The 19,398-nt window shown below is 37.0% G+C and overlaps 3 protein-coding genes across 4 annotated transcripts; 2 read left to right on the forward strand and 1 right to left on the reverse strand.

Annotated features, from left to right (window-relative positions):
- Positions 1 to 2,958: 2,958 nt before the first annotated feature.
- On the forward strand, positions 2,959 to 11,283 carry LOC110383196 (juvenile hormone epoxide hydrolase). Of its 2 annotated transcripts, none has more exons than XM_064041081.1 (10): positions 2,959 to 3,108; positions 3,240 to 3,339; positions 3,893 to 4,081; positions 4,537 to 4,782; positions 4,871 to 5,017; positions 6,575 to 6,794; positions 7,200 to 7,331; positions 9,200 to 9,425; positions 9,759 to 9,983; positions 10,203 to 11,283. In XM_064041081.1, the coding sequence occupies exons 2-10, from the start codon at positions 3,262 to 3,264 to the stop codon at positions 10,717 to 10,719; spliced, it is 1,980 nt and encodes a 659-aa protein (XP_063897151.1). In that variant the 5' UTR covers positions 2,959 to 3,108; positions 3,240 to 3,261; the 3' UTR covers positions 10,720 to 11,283. The 2 variants fall into 2 exon arrangements, with proteins under 2 accessions (XP_063897151.1, XP_063897152.1); XM_064041082.1 differs by having other exon boundaries at positions 2,997 to 3,160.
- A 734-nt stretch (positions 11,284 to 12,017) lies between these two features.
- On the reverse strand, positions 12,018 to 14,519 carry LOC110383197 (proteasome subunit alpha type-5). The gene is made up of 5 exons (XM_049849962.2): positions 14,362 to 14,519; positions 13,988 to 14,244; positions 13,616 to 13,794; positions 13,106 to 13,218; positions 12,018 to 12,782 (listed from the first exon to the last, which is right to left on the reverse strand). The coding sequence occupies exons 2-5, from the start codon at positions 14,242 to 14,244 to the stop codon at positions 12,600 to 12,602; spliced, it is 732 nt and encodes a 243-aa protein (XP_049705919.1). The 5' UTR covers positions 14,362 to 14,519; the 3' UTR covers positions 12,018 to 12,599.
- A 360-nt stretch (positions 14,520 to 14,879) lies between these two features.
- Positions 14,880 to 19,372, forward strand: LOC110383195 (alpha-xylosidase). Its single transcript, XM_049849875.2, has 2 exons — positions 14,880 to 15,142; positions 15,805 to 19,372. The coding sequence occupies exon 2, from the start codon at positions 15,849 to 15,851 to the stop codon at positions 19,062 to 19,064; it is 3,216 nt and encodes a 1,071-aa protein (XP_049705832.2). The 5' UTR covers positions 14,880 to 15,142; positions 15,805 to 15,848; the 3' UTR covers positions 19,065 to 19,372.
- The last annotated feature ends 26 nt before the right edge of the window (positions 19,373 to 19,398 follow it).

Raw genomic sequence — 19,398 nt, forward strand, 5'->3', positions numbered from 1 at the left:
GTAATTAATTAAATATTGTCAGCCCTACGTCACAGTATCTAGCAGCAGTTGAATGAAAAAATAAAAAATCCACGTACAATATTGGCCCCGCAAGTTCAATTAAGAGCGAGCCTTGCGGCCCCTATTGTGACAGCTCCCATTCATTCGGATTTATTTCGCATATTCGTTTCACACGTCAATAATTTCTTCATTATTTCCCATAATAATGTGTACCTGGGTGCCATTTTGATTATTTTATCGCGTTCTGCTTGTGCGTTTAAATTTGGAAGCGTTTATTCTTTTGTTTTAATGGTCTTCGATTTTTTATGGCGTTTGGTAATTGCTTGGGAAATAAACGTGATGATTTTGTAAAAATAATACCTTTACATCTACGCACATAAATGGACTTAAACCTGATATAACAACAAGTAGGTTGTGGGTTGATAGATTTAGCAATTTATCATCAACTTAACCAATCACTTGCCTAAGAAATCCTGTCTCCTAGTTAGCATATTTACCGAAAGATAACATAAAGTGTAGTGCATAATAATGTTAATTTCGAACGCTAAAGTAAAACACAACAACGGGCCCTTATTCAGAAACTATCACCCTTTCATTTAACATGACTACAATTTACTGTAGTAACCTAAACTATTTTATTTACAGGTACATATAGGTAAAAGAATAAAATTAAATAAAACTGTATGTAGCTGTAAAAAATACTCACATATATCCAGTTATTTACCCATGAATTCGAAAAATGAACCTACTTACGACAGTAGCTGAGATAGGAATCAATGCGTGAAAGGGAATTAGGTGTACGGAAATTGAAATGAGATCACTTTTACATAGCCGAGTGATCGAGTTGCTCAATGTTACACATTCGATAAGCAGCGTTATGCAATTATTGTAAATTATTATTATTGTTGAAGACAATCATATCAGTGATGTAATCTAGGTACGGCTTACGGCTATTTTTTATAACCTAAGAAGGCTCTACATTGAGTGGAACTTCCTCATTTATGTCCTAGTCTCCTAGAGATAAAACAAGATGCATGGTACCTACCTAATTCTGTTTAAAAAAAAATATCTTAGTATTAGGCTAGGCAATTTAGATTTTCTCTATTACATTTGAATATCTCCAAGCATCAATGTAGATATAAAGTACCTACATCTCTGCCCAACTTATGAAAAAGAAGCGTAATGCTGTAACAGACCTCTATAACTATTGGTTCGCCATCACGTAAGTACTCCCATCTATCGGCCGTCACAGTAGTTGAGCTGGTAATATAGCCAGACTATTGTCAAATTGGCATAGACAGACAAAAACGTTTTTGGCTGCTCAGACAACCCAAATAGGTACTAAAGGAGATGGCCAAAAAAACACCCAGAATCGACAGGAACTTCATATGTATGATTGGATTCAGTATAATTTGTGGATTTTAAAAAGTATTTCAAATCATCTAAAAACCATGGGGTTCTCTTTTTATAACGTTTTTTCGATCAAGATTTTAGTTCACAAAAAAACATACCGGCCGAATTGATAACCTCCTCCTTTTTGGGAAGTCGGTTAAAAAAGTTTACTTTTACTATTTGATGTTCGTTAGAAGTTGAATGCAGACTCGTGATTGGGCCGTTTTGCATTGCTAAGTCATTTGTTATATTTGACAATGTCACATGGCGCGATTTTTAACCGACTTCCCAAAAAGGAGGAGGTTATCAATTCGGCCGGTATGTTTTTTTTTTCTATGTATGTACATCGATTACTCCGAGGTTTATAGACCGATTTACGTGATTCTTTTTTTGTTCGACTCGGAATAGCTGCCAGTTGGTCCCATAGTCATCAGGTCAGGATCTGATGATGGAAACCCTGAGAAATCGAGGGCAACCTTCGAAAGTTGTAGGCATATATAGGGTAAAAACTTGACACTCAGGTGTACGCCTAAAAGCACTATTCAACAGTGAAGATTTGGAGCTGATCTGATGATGGAAACCAGAGAGGGTCGAGGGAACTCGACAACTGAATATGTAAACTACCTCGTGTTTGGGCTTAAATAATTTGTATTGACAAGACCTTTGCAACAGTGAAGGTTTGGAGCTGACCTGATGATGGAGACCAGAAAAAGTCGAGGGAACTCGACAACTGAATATGTAAATTACGTCGTATTTGGACTTATATTCTTTGTATTGATGAGAACTTCCCACTTGTATGGATAGTGACAACTATTCGTATCACTGAAAAGCTTTAAATAAAAAACTTTTTTACAAAAAAATTAAACCGACTTCCCAAAACACTAAAAAGCAAAAAAAAACTATTTTTAGGTGCATCGGCCTAGAAGTCGGTGGCAAAATTAACTTAGTAACATCCATTAGACACCGACTTCTAGGCCGATGCACCTAAAAATAGTTTTTTTTTGCTTTTTAGTGTTTTGGGAAGTCGGTTTAATTTTTTTGTAAAAAAGTTTTTTTCAAAGACAATTTCTCCAAAAACATTTCATAGCCAGTTGTGAAGGTTGCATGTAACTGCGAAACCTCTCCAAGTAGGTAAGGTCGGTGCTTAATCGTATCTAGAGTGGTTAAATACAAGACCTTTTAATCTCCAGGCAAACTCTGTAACTATGGGGATATTACCATTGGCTTGTATAATGTTAGTGTACCTTGTTTTTTATGTGCCTTGATATCAATAATCTTATAAATCAACATAAATTCAACAGAACTTATTTTTGTGAAAATATGATATAGCTCCTATACCCCATGGATTTCAGGCTGGATTTTTTGGCACCATCAAAGGTCAATAATAATGAACCCATTGGTACCCATTTCGTTGCTGTCGATTCTGGGTTTTTTTTCTATGAAAATTTAGCCATCTCCTTAAGGGAGACAGAGACGAAAAAATATTTAACATAAATCTAGTAAAATGAAACAAAATTGTTTAATATCAAGTCTAGTAACTCTAGTACTCAAGCTGTCATTGTCGTTTCTACTGTTTTTGTCAATGTCATCGATCGTTCGAGAGTTCATGGAGTCGGTTCAATCGTTCAATTTTGGAATTGATAGTGTATTATTTAACTTAAACTAAACAAAAGCCAGTCTGTTTCAGTCAGTTGTTTATGTATCGTGAAGAGTAACGTTAGTAATTAATTATTTTGTGCACTATTTCTGTATCAAAACATGAACTAAAGTAATAATTGTTAATTAACGTCGCAACTAATCTTCACCGGTTACCGGTAGTTTTTACATATATTTTACTCTTTTTTCAGTTGGGTGGCCAACGGTACAACTATGAGTAATAAGAAGCCTCTATCAAAGAGTGAAAAGTTGAGAAATGATAAGAAAAATGAAAAAAAATCGTCTTCAATGGTAAGTTAGAAGACAAACTTTTAGTTTATTTTGTATAGATATGTATGTTTTTATTCAAAGTCACAACATCGCCCCTAAGACGACCCACTGACCCATAGCTTTTATTGGATAAAGAATTGCCTAGAAAAAAACTTGAATTATTAACAAACTGTGTAAATAATGTATATTTCGCATTAAAATATTCAGTAAATGTGACAGAATAATCTTTGTGACCATCTATTGCTAGGAAGCAGTCTCCCTAAGCTACGAACACCATATTACAAGGAGAGGTATATATTTTTAGACTACAGGATCTAGTGAAGTAATATATTTTTTTACTAATAGTACATTTACGACTATTTATTTGACTAGGTACTGAAAGGAGCACACCTAGCAGTTACTAAACTCAAAAACTCCTATTTGCATTTTAAAAGATCTATCTAGGCGACTACCTTGGACAAAGGCCTCTTGGGCACACTCTCAGTCAACAGTTTTAAGTTTTTTTTCCAGAATAGTTTTTTTTATTTTAATTATAAATATTTCAATTAACTTATTATTTTTCTTTTTTTCACAGATGAAAAAATCTTACGTACTACTGGCTATATTTATAGCCATCTCATCGGCAACAATGTACGGCTTCAAAAAGTTGACAACGCCCCCAGAAACTCCTAAAGTTGACCTGCAGCAATGGTGGGGAAAATACCCCATAGACATGAAAAAGGACACATCAATAAGACCTTACAAAATTGAGTTTTCCAATGTTGTATGTATATTTTTTTTATTGTTTTTCCTGCATAAAATTATGCAATACTTTGTCATGCTGACAAAGCATTCAATTAGAAGATTTTTATATTTTCATGGAAACAACAGATTAAGATAAATATAACTTTGATTATGCAGCATGAGTCTTCATGATTTAATCTGGCAGAATTTTATAACATGTTGGAACAGGTTCCAAGTTGGATTACAAACTACATTTTATCCTGCTTAGAACAGATGTCATACTTTTAGTTTAGGCCAAGTATAAACCGAGAGGAGGACAGTAGAGAGGATTTTTATGAGACACTGGCCAAATATCAACTTTTACATTATTATTACTCCTGAGTAAAACTCATATATAAAATATAAAATAATATTGCAGCATTAATTGAATGAATTAGGACTTCAAACTTTGCTTTTAGAAAGACATAATCCAACACACATATGTTTATGTTTTAGATTGTCAATGATTTGAAAGAACGCCTTCTCCACCGACGTTCCTTCACACCTCCTCTAGAAAACGCTGGCTTCACGTATGGCTTTAACACACATTTCCTGACCCAAGTGCTGGACTTCTGGCAAAATAAGTACAATTTCAAGGAAAGGGAACAGTTCTTGAACAAATATGACCATTATATGACTAATATACAAGGCTTGGACATACATTTCTTGCATGTAAAGCCTAAGCCACCACCAAATGTCACCGTAAGTTAACTGTTAAAATTCTAACTAATTAATATAAAACATATCTACCTAAACAAAAATCTTAAAATGTGTTGAATAATGTTTTCAGGTGGTACCAATATTACTCATGCATGGATGGCCAGGCTCTTTCCGAGAGTTCTATGAACTTATACCAAAGCTGATCACACCACGCCCAAACCAAGACTTTGTGTTTGAAGTTATTGCTCCCAGTATACCAGGCTTTGGATATTCTCAGGTAAGAAATTCATTTTGCTGACCTACAGCCAGTTTTTTCATCAAAAGTAAAAGCCAAAGTAATGTCTAAAGTAAAAGTAACGGTCAAATTCATTTTTTCTATTAGTTTTGCTGTCACTTTAGCCTTGAAAAAACGAATTTGACCGTTACTTTTACTTTAGACATTACTTTGACTTTTACTTTTGATGAAGAAACTGGCCGCTAATTTGAAAAAGTTAACTCTAACAGCTTAAGTCTGGGGCTTGTAAATATAGCTTAACCCTGCACCTATATTCAGCAGAGAGATGAAGGTATATGATAACTTTACGACCAAAATTATCACAAAAAAAAATTTATATATGTAACAAAAAAGCTACCCTCCTTTTATATATTCAATTTTGGTAGATCAATATATTTTCTGAGAGAGACATAATATATTTTTCTCTTTCTCCTCAATAATTAAATTACAAAAATTAAATTATAAATTTAAAAAAACCCCCGACCCAAAAAAAGTACGCAATAATTATGACAAAAGGTTAAAAACCCTATAAAATGCAAAAAATAACTTTTAACACTACGTAAACTAAATTTTGTCGTGTCGGGGGACCGCTCTAATTCATTACTTTAGATACGTGGTTTTTTTTTAAACGAATGTTGTAATTAGGTAGGTATCATTTGATTTATGTAAGTATTTATGAAGGTAAAAAGCGGTCCCCCGACACGTCAAAATTTAGTTTACGTAGTGTTAAAAGTTATTTTTTGCATTTTATAGGGTTTTTAACCTTTTGTCATAATTATTGCGTACTTTTTTTGGGTCGGGGGTTTTTTTAAATTTATAATTTAATTTTATTTCATGCTTTTTAAAGGAGCTCCTTAATTTTTCCTTCTTTCATTTAATTTATTTTATCTTAAGATGGGGTCGCTATATGCGATCTCGGCCAAAGGAAGCTGTTTAATAATCCTCATGACAAACTGGCTCTGGGAGAATTGCACAGATTGAGAAACAATAAAGACCTTTGGACATTCTAGATTTTCAGCAAAAATATAAATCGGTTTATCCGTTTCATTCCGGTATTCCAGGGTTTCATCCGCCACATCCCATTTCCAGCATCAGGTTCTCGTCAATCAGAAACATGAAGAGAACTCGTCAAGACAAATTCAACGAGTCCAAACTCGATGGGTTTACTAAAAGGCAGTTCAGGGTTACGTCTCCTACCTTCGTGACCTAACAGCAGACCAGCTCAGTGGTTCCAAAAGACATTAGTGTTTCAAATTTCAGATCCCACATATACTTGCAAGTAAACTGAGCGTGTAACATTCCTATCACATCTAGCAAACGAGCTGATGACCTTGAAGACCTGAACCGATTTCCACCAAACATAGCTAAGAACACTCCCGACTGACATACCTTTTAAACAAAAAAAACCGCATTACAATCGGATCATCCGTTTGGGAGCTACGATGCCACATACACACACACACACACACACACACAGACACGTCAAACTTATAACACCCCGTCGTTTTTGCGTCGGGGGTTAAAAATAATAATAAACCTTTAAAATAATTTAATTTTCAGGCACCAGTAAGAGCGGGTATGGGCCCAATAGAAGTATCAGTTATATTCCGCAACCTCATGGCTCGAATTGGCCATGAGAAGTACTATGTACAAGGAGGTGACTATGGTTCTGCCATAGGGTCTGTGATGGCAACACTGTTCCCTGAGCACATACTGGGTTACCATACTAACATGCCTATGTTGGGGTATAATGCTATGGTCACTATTTATACTTTGTTAGGTGAGTTTTTGAATTTTGAATATTCGAATAATATTTAGGTGACTGTTCTTCTGTAATAAAATCTTTACAGTTCTAAATTCTCAAATAATGGTCAAACTTTAGAATACGCTTTATAAATCGAAGCAACAACACATACTGTAGGTAGAGTCTACAGTTGATTCACGAATGTCTATTATTGTCAACACTGTAGGTAGACAGTGTTACGTGACGTATGTAAATTGCATAAGGATTTGTCCATCTCCTTACAATATGTTTTTGAGGTTGGTCTTGTTCTTCCCTCCTTCCTCGGAATCTCAATTCTTACGAGACGTTTTTTTTTTGTAAATACGTGCGTTGCATTTTATCAACAGTATTACCACAAATATAAACTACGCGCCCTATATTTTAATATTATATTAATTTCAGGTTCAGTGTGGCCAGGGTTCATAGTGGAGCCGGAGTTGGCAGACCGCATGTACCCGCTCAGCAAACATATGTCGAAGATTGTCGAGGAGTCCGGATACTTCCACATACAAGCTACCAAACCTGACACTGTTGGTAAGCCATACTTGTGTTTTCTTCCTTAGTTTCAAAGCAAGAAGTAGAATCTATTATTTGTGGATCATAAAAAAACATATATAGGTACATAAAACAGGGGAATGTTTTGTATCAGTGTAAACCGTTATGTATAAAGATGTTTACTGCATCTTGTCTTAGATTTATGGATGGTATGTTGTCGCAAAACTATGTGTCCTGCAATTATGTACCGAGTGCATAAGAGACATTCTGAAAATCAAATGGTCGGATCGGATTAGAAATACCGAAGTGCTACGACGCGCGAATGTCTGCGGCATAGAAGCGTACCTGATGCGGCGACAGCTCAGATGGTGCGGTCATGTTTTACGCATGGATGATGATAGGGTGGCCAAACGCATCTGCTTTTCTGAACTCCAGAACGGCAGACGGAAACAAGGTGGCCAGTTCTTACGCTTCAAGGATGTTCAGAAAAGACACATGAAAAGGTGCAACATTGATCCTCAGAACTGGGAGACAAGAGCCATTTGCCGCCCTGAATGGAGAGGCCTACTTAAAAATGCGATCAAAGATTTCGAAGAGCAAAGGAAATCTGCACTGGATGCGAAGCGTGATGCTCTTAAGGCTAAAACACCAGTAGCCATTCATTATAACTACGTGGACGGTATCCTAACGTGCAGCCAATGCTCGCGCACGTTTACACATAAAATAGGGTACTGCAGCCATCAAAGGGCGCATAGAAGAGCTGATCATCCTAGCTCTTCTCTCAATGATAACTGAAAGCAGTCACCATAGCCGAAATCGGCAGGGAAGTATATATAACATATACGTGCATGAGACGCCTGACGCCTGACGCCTAGGGCACGCCACCATCGTGGCGGTAAGTCCCCTCTTTGAGGAGTGGCTCGGGAGGAGTCACGGCGCCCTCACGTACCGCATGACGCAGGTCCTCACCGGACACGGTTGTTTCGGGAGGTACCTGCACCGCATCGGTCGTGAGGAGGCGCCCGGGTGTCACCATTGTGCGGACAGCCCCGAGGACACGGTGGACCACACAGTCCAGGTGTGCCCCGCATGGGAGGGGCACCGCCGGGTCCTCGTCGAGGCTTTGGGCGGCGGCGACCTCTCGCGTCCGGCCCTGGTTCAGGCCATGGTCCGGGGCGAGAGGGAATGGGATGCCGTCGCCTCCTTCTGCGAAGCGGTCATGCTCGAGAAGGAGGAGGCGAAACGCCAGAGAGTTCGCACCTCTCATCCCGGCCGCCGCGCTGGACCAGGTAGACACCATGGGCGCCGGGTGTCGCGAGATGACTCCCGGCCACCGTAGGCGTGGGTCTGTGGGCGGTGAGTTCGGGTGGCTCATCGTCCCTCTGTCTGCTTAGACGACAGACCCGTGTCGACGGCGCGCGTTGTTCCACGCGCTCCTCAAAGAGATGTCAGCAACCCCAGCGGGGCCCAGCAGGGCCAAGGCCTGCCGGGGCTGCGGGTTGTTCGAAAGAGATACCGCGGCCCTGGTACATAAAAGGCCTATGACGGAACACGACGGTTTTTAGTCAGTAAGAGTCTGACACTCCCTCACCGCTGCTAACCCACAGCGGGAGGGGTCATTTGATAATTTTTAACGTCGGAAAACGACGGACGCCTGACCCTAGCTAGAATGTGTTGTGATGCACCCTAAAGATACAAGTAGCTTGCGCATGTTGAAGCACATGCGCAGGTTACATTCATTTTTAAAATGTGCGGGTCCAGCGATGCGCGCATGTTAACTTGCTCCGACTACATGCACCATGTAGACGCACCCTTAGTTAAAAATGAACTAATCTCCTTCTTATTTACTTTGAAACTAGAAGTTTTTTGTAAATACATCCTTAATGTATTATTTTTTTTATTTCCAGGAGTGGCCCTCTCAGACTCCCCATCAGGTTTAGCAGCATATATCCTGGAGAAGTTCTCCACTTGGACCAACATGGACTACAGGAAGTCTGCCGATGGGTCGTTGCTGAACAAGTTCTCTCTAACACATCTGTTGGACAATGTCATGATCTATTGGGCTTCTAATACTATTACCAGTAGTATGAGACATTATGCTGAAGGATATAAGCAGTTGATGCTGACTGATCAGTAAGTTTTATTCTATTTTTTTAAATTGCTTAGGTTGCAATATGGCTGATAGATTAGTGGCCAAATAGGTAGATCTTTGTCAGTTGGAGATATTTGGGACACCACCACAAAAGTCAAAATGAGCCAGTACTAAATTGTCCTAAAACAATTTTTTTTTTTAATTGAATTAGCACTCCTGGCTGTTACACGTTTCGCCAAAGTCTGGTGTAATGTTACAGAACTTGAGATATCAATAATGCTGTTTTTCTCTCATAGCTAACGCCTAAAATGCACTTTCGAAAATTAACATATGACTAACATATATTTTTCTAATCGTTATTTGTAATTTTTCAGAATCCCAACAGATGTTCCAACATGGGGCATAAAGTTCAAACACGAAATAAGCTTCTTCCCGGACAGTATTCTGAAGCTAAAGTACAAGAACTACCTACACAGCTCTATAGTCGAAGATGGCGGTCACTTCCCGGCTATGGAGTTACCTGATGTATTAGCTGACGATATATTTGATGCTGTGCATACGTTTAGGGAGTTCCATTCTGGTGGACAACCGCCTGCAGAGTAAGTATTATCCTACAGCAAGTTTTTGGGTAATATAGTACTTCATTTCTCTTTTGTAAGGTTTCCATGTGTTGAGTAGATTTAGGATGCAAGTGAAATCTGATAAGGAGGAAATGATGTGAATGAACCGTAATGGGCTTGATACTTAATCTTATTTTTCATATATAAGAATTCTTCGTTGATAGCTGTGATATTTAAAAAGTGTATTTCCTTTTACAGAAAAGTTGTAATCCATCCAGAAGTTGACTACGAAAAGGCAAAAACAGTCTATGAGTTCACAGTCAAGGACTCCAACGGTCAAGATGTGAAACTCGACAAATACAAAGGAAAGGTTCTTATTATAGTTAATGTAGCGTCCCAATGTGGCTATACCAACGTACATTATGAACAACTTAACCAACTGCATGAGAAATATAACCAGAAAGGTCTTCGGATCTTAGCATTCCCTTGCAATCAATTTGGAGGCCAAGAACCAGGCTCTATGAAAGAAATCCTCCAATTCACAAAGCAGAAAAAAGTCAAATTCGACCTCTTTGAGAAGATAGAAGTAAATGGAGACAATGCTCATCCTCTATGGAAGTTTTTGAAGAAAGCCCAAGGAGGTTTAATGGGTGATTTTATTAAGTGGAACTTTTCGAAGTTTATTGTTGATAGAAATGGGATACCAGTTGAAAGGTTCGGTCCTAATACCAATCCGTTGGATTTGGAACCTTATTTGGCTAAGCTTTGGGGTTAATTTACAAGTTTTAAACAAGTCATAGTGTAATGGTGGTGTAAAAACATTTTGGTGAAAGAGTTTTGCGTGTATTTTATTCAAAGTGTTTGTATAAACCGTTTTGGCTCAAAGACAAAATTGTTAGTGACCATTCCAAAATGTGTCGATAAATATCGGGATAGCAAAACTTATTGTACAGGGACAAAAAAAAATTTTTTTTATGTAACTTTACACAAATATGTTAGATCTCAAGACGTGTTTAACTCTATAAAAATAATAATTAAAGACTCTGTAGAAGCTAGCTTGTATAACAATCCAAATAAGAGATTTTTTTAATGAAAACTTGTTTAGATATAAGTCATGCAACAAATAGGGACTTAAGAATTTACAATTAATAAATAACCATATCAAATGGTTGTAATTTTGAAAAGTAATTTGTAAGCGTACAACTTTTGTTACCTATCTTATTATTCCTTAATTGTTTTTGTTACCATGAACAACTGCATGCAATTATTATAAGAACATTTGAATGATTATATTTTTGTTAACATTTATTAAAATACTTACATACTTACGTTCATAAAATGGTTTTTTCTTATACTACCTTAATAGGATCTACAAAATGTGTGGTATGAAATGGTGGCACATTGAATAAAGTTAAAGATAATTTTTTATACAACCCCGAAACCGCGTGATTTAACTGGTATTAATACTTACATAATATGCTAACTACAATAAAACAGAAAAGTAGAAAAGAAAAAACAGTGTATTGAGTACTAACGTTTTCAAAAAACGATTTTAAACAGTTTGCCGACCAAGTCTGAGTTTGGACAGATCTTGTATGGTGTTACGTGAACTCGAAGAATCAGTCCACTGGAGCTCTGGGATTGCTGCTATCATCTGGATTCAATATGTTGTGTTATTAGGAAAAATATGGGGATCTGGCTCATCATCATCATCATCAGCCTATCACAGTCCACTGCGACATAGGCCTCCAAGTGCACGCCACGGATCTGGCTCAACCCTTTTTTAACCAACTTCCCAAAAAGGAGGATGTTATTTCGCCGATTGATGGATTGTAATATATCAGCTTACAGATTCCATTTTTTTTTTACCTTTACCTCAGTCGAGATAGGACTTCAACACACATTAGATCTCAATAACATTCTCATAGTTCATCTCAATAAAAATTATACTCACTGATTAAAATAGGAAAATTAAAGAAAAAAACTAAATTACTAAAATGATATAGCTACTACAAACTAAATTACTGAACTAAACAATAAATATAATAGGGGAGACTAAATAAAATACAGACCTAGAAAATTGATGATGTTTTTATTAAACAGTGAAATACTTACTGTAAGATTCAAAATGTTTCCGACACCTGTTATATTTGAAATAAATTATATACATACAAAATATATAATATTACATGATTTTAATTTAATGGTTCATTTGCTATGCCAGTATACAAACGCAATAGAATACATTTTCAACCATTGTAAATAACGCCCAAAGTAAAATATTGTAACTTGGGACTAAGTTAAGGCTACATCAGCCAAAGTAGATCCACTAAGAAACTGCGAATTTTTAGTTACATTAGGTACATAAATGCCATCAAAAATGTGAAGTTTTTTTTCTATATTTTATGTGGAATGTAACTATTTACTTAATCTAAGTAGATCTCATTTAGCTATGACTGAAATACTTAATTTGGAAAAAAATACATACAATAAAAGTTAAATAATATACAATTTACTTCAAATATTACTTCAATTTACATACTTCCAAACATTTTACTTGTTCAACATGTAACTACGATAATATTATGTTTACCTTCAAAAAGTTTTCATACTACTACAATAGTTACATTATGCACCATATAGTTCTACGCTAACTCAAGGTATGTCTTTAATGACCTCAGCAAGCTGTTCCCGAGTGAACATGTGGAACATGGAACCGGGAGTCATGGTGACCACCTCCACGTTGTTCTCGGAAAGTTTCTCCTCCATTACTTGTTTCAGGATGGTGAGTGCAGACTTGATTGCTTCCTTTAGAGTCATGGATTTGTGGTATACTTCCTGTTGGGTGAGAAAGAATAGGATTAAAATACACACTGATGAAGATTTTGGAATTTGTTTAATCTAGCGACCTGACCCGGCTTTGCACGGGATACCAATATTTCCCCACTATTTAAGGTTGTTATTTTACATATAAACTTTCCTCTTCAATCACTCTATCTATTAAAAAAACCGCATAAAAATCGGTTGCATAGTTTTGATGATTTAAGCATACAAAGGGATATACGGGCGTAGGGATATAGGAACAGAAAATTTTAGGTAGGGATATAGGAATTTGTTTCACCTAAAAGATAAATAGAAAAACTGGGCTATTTTAATCGTACCTTCAAGCTCTGCTGGGCACCCTCGCTACCAGAGCCGATGGCTTTGGCATCATACTGCACAAATGTACCACTGGGGTCCATGTGGAATAGCTGAGGACCTTTCTCATCAATCCCTGGAACCACAACAAAAAGTATTTTTCTTCAGACTTCTTCTTGTTATACCAAAAAAAACTAGTAACAGCTTTAACAACGAATTGTTAAAGATTTTACAATATGTGATGCATTAAAAGGAATAGAGCTCAGTTTTTGCTACAATTTATAGCAGTATCATTATAAAAATTGTTAAGAATAGCAGATAACTGAAAATGATTAAATAAATTGTTAATATAATCTGTAATAAAATATTAAAAGAATATGTTTTTATTTTATTTATTACAGGCACCCATTTGACCTTTGTCTCAGCTGATGGTAAGATACTATGTGGTTTGTACCAAGTTTAGCTAGAAGTAGCATATTCACTCTGAAGATTAATCTAAGAAAAGTATGTATACTAGATAATCCAATTGTTACCTGCAAACATAACAGCAACACCAAAAGGTCTGGACATGGCGGTGCCACTATCATCATCACTGTCTCCAAACTGAATAGCCAAGTTAGACACAGCTTGAGCACACGACTCAACGCTCATGCGCTCATTGTACACAAACCAGTGGTTCTGGCATTCCACTCTTGCACGCTCCACTAGGGTTCTGAAAATAGTATTTAAATGAGGTTCAGCCGTTGTTTGAAATGATTTAAGGTTTAGGTAACTGAACAGTAGAATATACATTGGATTATACTCCAGAATGCTTAGAAGTGCCTTTTAATTGTTCCATTAATGTCAAATATGTTATGACAAAACTTCAAGATTTCAATGAGCTACCAAAAAGCTGAGATTTTTACCTAGAATCGGCCATCAGTCCAGACACAGCACAAGCGATATGTCTATCAACTTCTACAATCTTCTCGATCGTCGTAGGCTCCATCAGAGGCGAAGTAATCCTCTTTTCGACGGCCAACACAACTCCTTCTGAAGTGCAGATGCCGATCGCAGTCGAACCCAGTTTAATCGCCTCAATAGCATATTCCACTTGGAACAGCCTTCCTTCAGGGCTGAATGTGTTCACGCCACGATCATACTCAGAACGTGTAAGAAACATCTATAAAAATAAAACAATTTTGCTCACCGGGATAGGTTATGGACCATGACAAAGCGTTTTGACAAATTTCTCTTGATAGTCTAAGTGAAAATTGAAAATAAGTTGTTTTATAAATACCTTGGATAGTTTCCTCTTTCAGGTTTATATGAAAAAAGTAAAAGTATTGGCGGTTTTACTGTAAAATGAGTAATCAAATTTTCGCTGACTCCGGCTCTCAATCAACCAAACAAAATTCAACTGTCAAACAAAACAAGCGATGAGCGAAAACGAAACGTCAGCGTCGTAGAGAGGACCACGATAGTTTTAGTTTAGTCGATTCTTTACATTATGGTCTGACTTTCTTGAACCAAGCTGTTTTAAGGGCTCGGTGCAATATTTTTTTAACCTTAGCATTTTGGCAAAGGCCCAGTAACATAGCACAACGCCATCTATAATTTTCTTGGGAACATTTTTTTTCTCAAAATGAAAACCTTAAATTAAAATTCTAATAAAATACGTATTTTGTTTTAATTCAATGCGAACTGCATGTTTTTATTAAATACAGTCGTCAAAACCACGAATTTTGAATGAATACACAGAGACACCAAGGAGAATGTAAAAGATCAATTAAAATTAAACTCTGACACATTGTCAAAGAGTACATAATTATCTAAGGTTAAAATTATTGTTGTGGTTTTATGCACAGAGAATTGATACCACCTGTCTCGTAGCTGTTATTGTTATCAGTATACTTTGTATTAGATATGCCTCATATACATTTAATATTTTATTTTATTTGTTTTTAAATGTAAACAATATTCTTTTGTGTTTTACGAGGTCATACTAGTACATATCGTCTATATAATAATAGTTGCGGTACGAAGGCGACCATTAGCACCACCGGTGTTGTATTGTCCACGTAAGTAAAATTTTTGTGTTGTTGTTTACCAGTTTACCTAATATAGGTACTTCCATTTCGTAATTGTATAGGTTCATAGGTACCTATAGGTAAAGGTAAGTAGTAATATTATATTAAGAGTGGGCAGAAAGACTACTCAATCAAAGGCACTTGACTCGGGAATCGAACCCTAACGTCGAAGGCTAACGTCTAAAAGTAGAAGCATCACGAGAGAAACACTGTCTTTTCCATCCATATTCCATTCATATAGGATGTGCTAGACGATGGATATTGCAATTTTTTACGCCTCCAAAATATACCGTTGCCACCGCAGTTATTCAGGTTTTGGCTGGTCTGGAACAAGGTGTCCTACCCTGGGTGGTAATGATGATTACACTTCAATTGACAAATAATACAGAAGTTGGTAATCATTACATACTACGAAATATTAAAACAATTTTCTGTCTTATCAATAAACAGTCTGTTGCTCCAAAAACTGTTCTGATTGATTCTATTGTTCCTGTCGTAGTAGATAAGCATGGACGGTGTAGGTACATTGAGCATAGAAACGTTCGAAGGCCGCGTAATTTGTCGCGTTGAAGTTATTATCTTTAACAAAGTAGTTCTGAATGAGAGGTATACAACAGTCACGTTTAGGAAATAAATTATTTATTTTATTTCAGGTGCAATTACAGTACTTGTATGAGAAAAGCTGCTCCGCATAAATATGGAGGCTATCGGGGGAATATCAGCGATTATTAAGAATGACACCCACTTTCTCATAGAATACGAAACTGGTGAAGCTGCAAGACTTTACATACTTAACAGCCATGTCTTCAAATATTACATGTCACCTTCTGGCAATTTTCTAGACTATCCAGTACCGAACAATCCCAGCGACCACGCTAAAATAAACATTAAGAAAATAACTGATTATGAAACGAAATCGTTTGAATATTCAGTACTAGAAACTACAGACGAATACTACGCGGTGTATACAAACAAAATTATGATACGGTTCGATAAAGAACTAGGTACCATGATCGTTCGCGATATGAGGAATAACAAAGAGGTATTGAAAGAATCGGCCCCTCTATCTCATGACAGTAATGCAACCAAACAAACATTACATCAACATAAAGACGAGTACTACTTCGGAGGAGGAATGCAGAACGGAAGGTTTACGCACAAAGGGGAAAAAATAGAAATATGCAATTCAAATAATTGGGTAGACGGAGGAGTAACGTCGCCGAATCCATTCTACTGGTCTACTTACGGCTATGGAATTTTGAGAAATACTTGGCGGCCAGGCGTCTATGACTTTGGATCGAAAGATCCCCGTATTATCGAAACTACTCATCAAGGGGAAGATTTTGACGCATTCTTTTTCATAAACAGTACTCCTAAAGATATCTTGAAAGACTATTATGAATTGACGGGCCACCCGATCTTTATGCCCGAATATGCGTTTTATGAAGCTCATCTTAATGCATTCAATCGAGACTACTGGGTAAAAGTAGATAAAGACACACCAGGAGCGATTTTGTATGAAGACGGTCTTTATTACAAATGCTTTCAACCAAAAGAAATGAATGGAAAGGATGGCATATTAGAATCTTTAAATGGGGAAAAAAGTAATTATCAATTCTCTGCGAGAGCCATGATCGGTAGATATCAAAGACACGATATGCCATTAGGCTGGTTCGTTCCAAACGATGGTTACGGTTGCGGCTATGGTCAAACAGACTCTTTAGAAGGCGATATTGAAAATTTGAAACAGTTTGCTGACTATGCAAGAGGAAAGGGCGTCGAATGTGCGCTTTGGACAGAATCTAATTTAGAACCAGCGAATCCAAACCAACCCAAGAAAGGAGAACGAGATTTAAAGAAAGAAGTAGCTGTCGCTGGTGTCATAGCTCTTAAATGTGACGTGGCTTGGATTGGAGCCGGCTATTCTTTTGGACTGAATGCAGTTGAGAACGCTGCCATGCTATTTTCTAAGGCCGCAAAACATACCACTCGAAAAATGATCATTACTGTTGACGGATGGGCTGGGACGCAAAGACACGCAGGTATATGGAGTGGAGACCAAAGCGGTGGCCAGTGGGAATACATACGTTTCCACATACCGACTTATATTGGTTCTGGTCTCTCTGGAATACCCGTCGTCGGTTCTGATATGGATGGTATTTACGGAGGACACGGAAAGTTCGTTAACGTAAGAGACTACCAGTGGAAAACTTTTACACCTCTACAACTTAATATGGACGGCTGGGGAAAAGTACAAAAGACTCCTTTTAGTTTCGATGAAGAAGCGAAACGGATTAATAGAGCTTATTTGAAATTAAAATCTATGATGATGCCTTACAACTATACGATAGCTCATGAATCCATACACGGATTACCTATGATACGGGCTATGTTCCTAGAATTCCCCGACGAAGTTATCGGTTATACAAAGGATTCTCAATATCAGTACATGTGGGGACCCAACATTTTAGTTGCGCCGGTATACAAAGAAAAAGCTGCTGATGTTGATTGGGTGCGTAACGGAGTATACTTGCCGGATTCAGATCAGGTTTGGATTGACTTTTTAACAGGAGAAAAGTTCCAAGGTGGCAAAATATGGAACTATTTAAACACACCACTTTGGCGGATGCCTGTTTTTATAAAAGATGGTGCTATTATTCCCATGGCTTATCCAAATAACAACCCTAAGGAAATAAGAAGAGACATTAGGATCTACAATATTTATCCAAATAGTGAATCTAACTTCTCAGTTTATGAAGACGATGGAATTTCATCTGAATATTCAGATGGGCAACACGCTTCAACGAACATCACCGTCATTGGTCCCCAATCCAATGAACCCGGTAATCTGCTGATACATATCCATAAAACTGTTGGTGAATACCATAATATGGTTAAAGAGAGATCAACTCTTCTGAGAATAATGGCATCGAAAACTGTAGAACACTTGAAAGTGGCTGTTAATGACGAATCCGTCCAAATAATACGAGCTAAAACTGAGGAAGAATTCAATTTAGCAGACAACGCATATTATTTCCAAGAAGACTTTTTGCTAAACCCTTATCTCAATAGTTTCGGTGGCGACATACTAGAACAAAAGTTTTTACTTATCAAAGTGCATAAGGTGGATGTTACTACAAGCGATTTGCACGTAAAAATCAAGGGCTTTGAGAACAAAGATCAAGTAAATGGAAGTAATGCAAATGTTAACCATGCATTAGAAGTTCCGGCTGGTTTTACTGCTCGAGATGATGAAGTAACGCCAACGTCTGTGACCTTACGCTGGGAGGCAACCAAAGGCGTTTACTATGAATTGGAAAGAGACGGTGTACTTTTCACCAACATTTTAAATCCGCAATTTACATTCGAAGGGTTCGCCTTTAATTCGGAACATACATTTAGGATACGGTCCGCAAACTCAGGAGGCGTTTCAAAGTGGAGTTACTACATATTAATTTCCACAAAAGAGGACCCTCAAAAATATGCAATAAAAAACGTTAAAGTGGTTTGCAATATTCCTTGCGAGCCAAGTCAAGAAGTATGCAAACTGACTGACGGAGATGCAAGCTCTATCTGGCACACACGTTGGGCAAAACCAGATCAGGCTAATCCACAAAAAGGAAAAGTAATTAGCCTCAACTTTGATTTGGACGGTATTTTTGAAATTGATAGGTTAGAATATACGCCGCGTGAAGATGCGGGTAATGGCACAATCTTACAAATTCAGTACAGGTACTCTACTGACGGAAAAGTTTGGAGCTCAATGTCGACCAAAATTAACTGGGAACATGACGAGACTGTGAAGAACATTCCGATGCAAGGAATTAAAATGAGATTTATAGAACTTAATATTTTAGATACTATTGGAGGGTTTGGTTCCGGCAAACATATACTGTTTTATAAAAAAGATTGATAATTTTAAAATGTGATACCGCTTTCCAAATTTTTATTGGTGTAGGTAGTGTGTATATATTACGTACCTACAAGTATTTGAAGCATTTTTAAGTATTTTACGAGATTGTTTTTGATATTACGAGGGCCTATGAATTATTATTCGCGTAGGTAATAGTCAATTATTTATTGTAAGCACAGCACTATTTGATCTAAAACGCGATAGAGCTAAAAGAAGTTCGCAGTCGCAAAACGTAGTGCATATTTTTTATTTTATTGTGATATTTAATGGAAATTTTATTTACAGTAATAAAATATTTATGCAGATGCGCTATTGTTTTTTATTTATTTACAAG

Source organism: Helicoverpa armigera, chromosome 24 (assembly GCF_030705265.1).
Source record: "Helicoverpa armigera isolate CAAS_96S chromosome 24, ASM3070526v1, whole genome shotgun sequence".
Lineage (NCBI taxonomy): Eukaryota > Metazoa > Arthropoda > Insecta > Lepidoptera > Noctuidae > Helicoverpa > Helicoverpa armigera.

Bases quoted from the DNA above. Each gene is read 5' to 3' on its own strand.
- LOC110383196 (XM_064041081.1), top strand. From the start codon at position 3,262: ATGAGTAATAAGAAGCCTCTATCAAAGAGTGAAAAGTTGAGAAATGAT. The intron at 4,783-4,870 runs GTAAGTTAACTG...TAATGTTTTCAG, and splicing joins AGCCACCACCAAATGTCACC to GTGGTACCAATATTACTCAT. The intron at 7,332-9,199 runs GTAAGCCATACT...TTTTATTTCCAG, and splicing joins TACCAAACCTGACACTGTTG to GAGTGGCCCTCTCAGACTCC.
- LOC110383197 (XM_049849962.2), bottom strand. From the start codon at position 14,244: ATGTTTCTTACACGTTCTGAGTATGATCGTGGCGTGAACACATTCAGC. The intron at 13,219-13,615 runs GTAACAATTGGA...TTGTGGTTCCAG, and splicing joins TGTTGCTGTTATGTTTGCAG to GGATTGATGAGAAAGGTCCT. The intron at 12,783-13,105 runs GTACGATTAAAA...CTCACCCAACAG, and splicing joins GTGCCCAGCAGAGCTTGAAG to GAAGTATACCACAAATCCAT.
- LOC110383195 (XM_049849875.2), top strand. From the start codon at position 15,849: ATGGAGGCTATCGGGGGAATATCAGCGATTATTAAGAATGACACCCAC.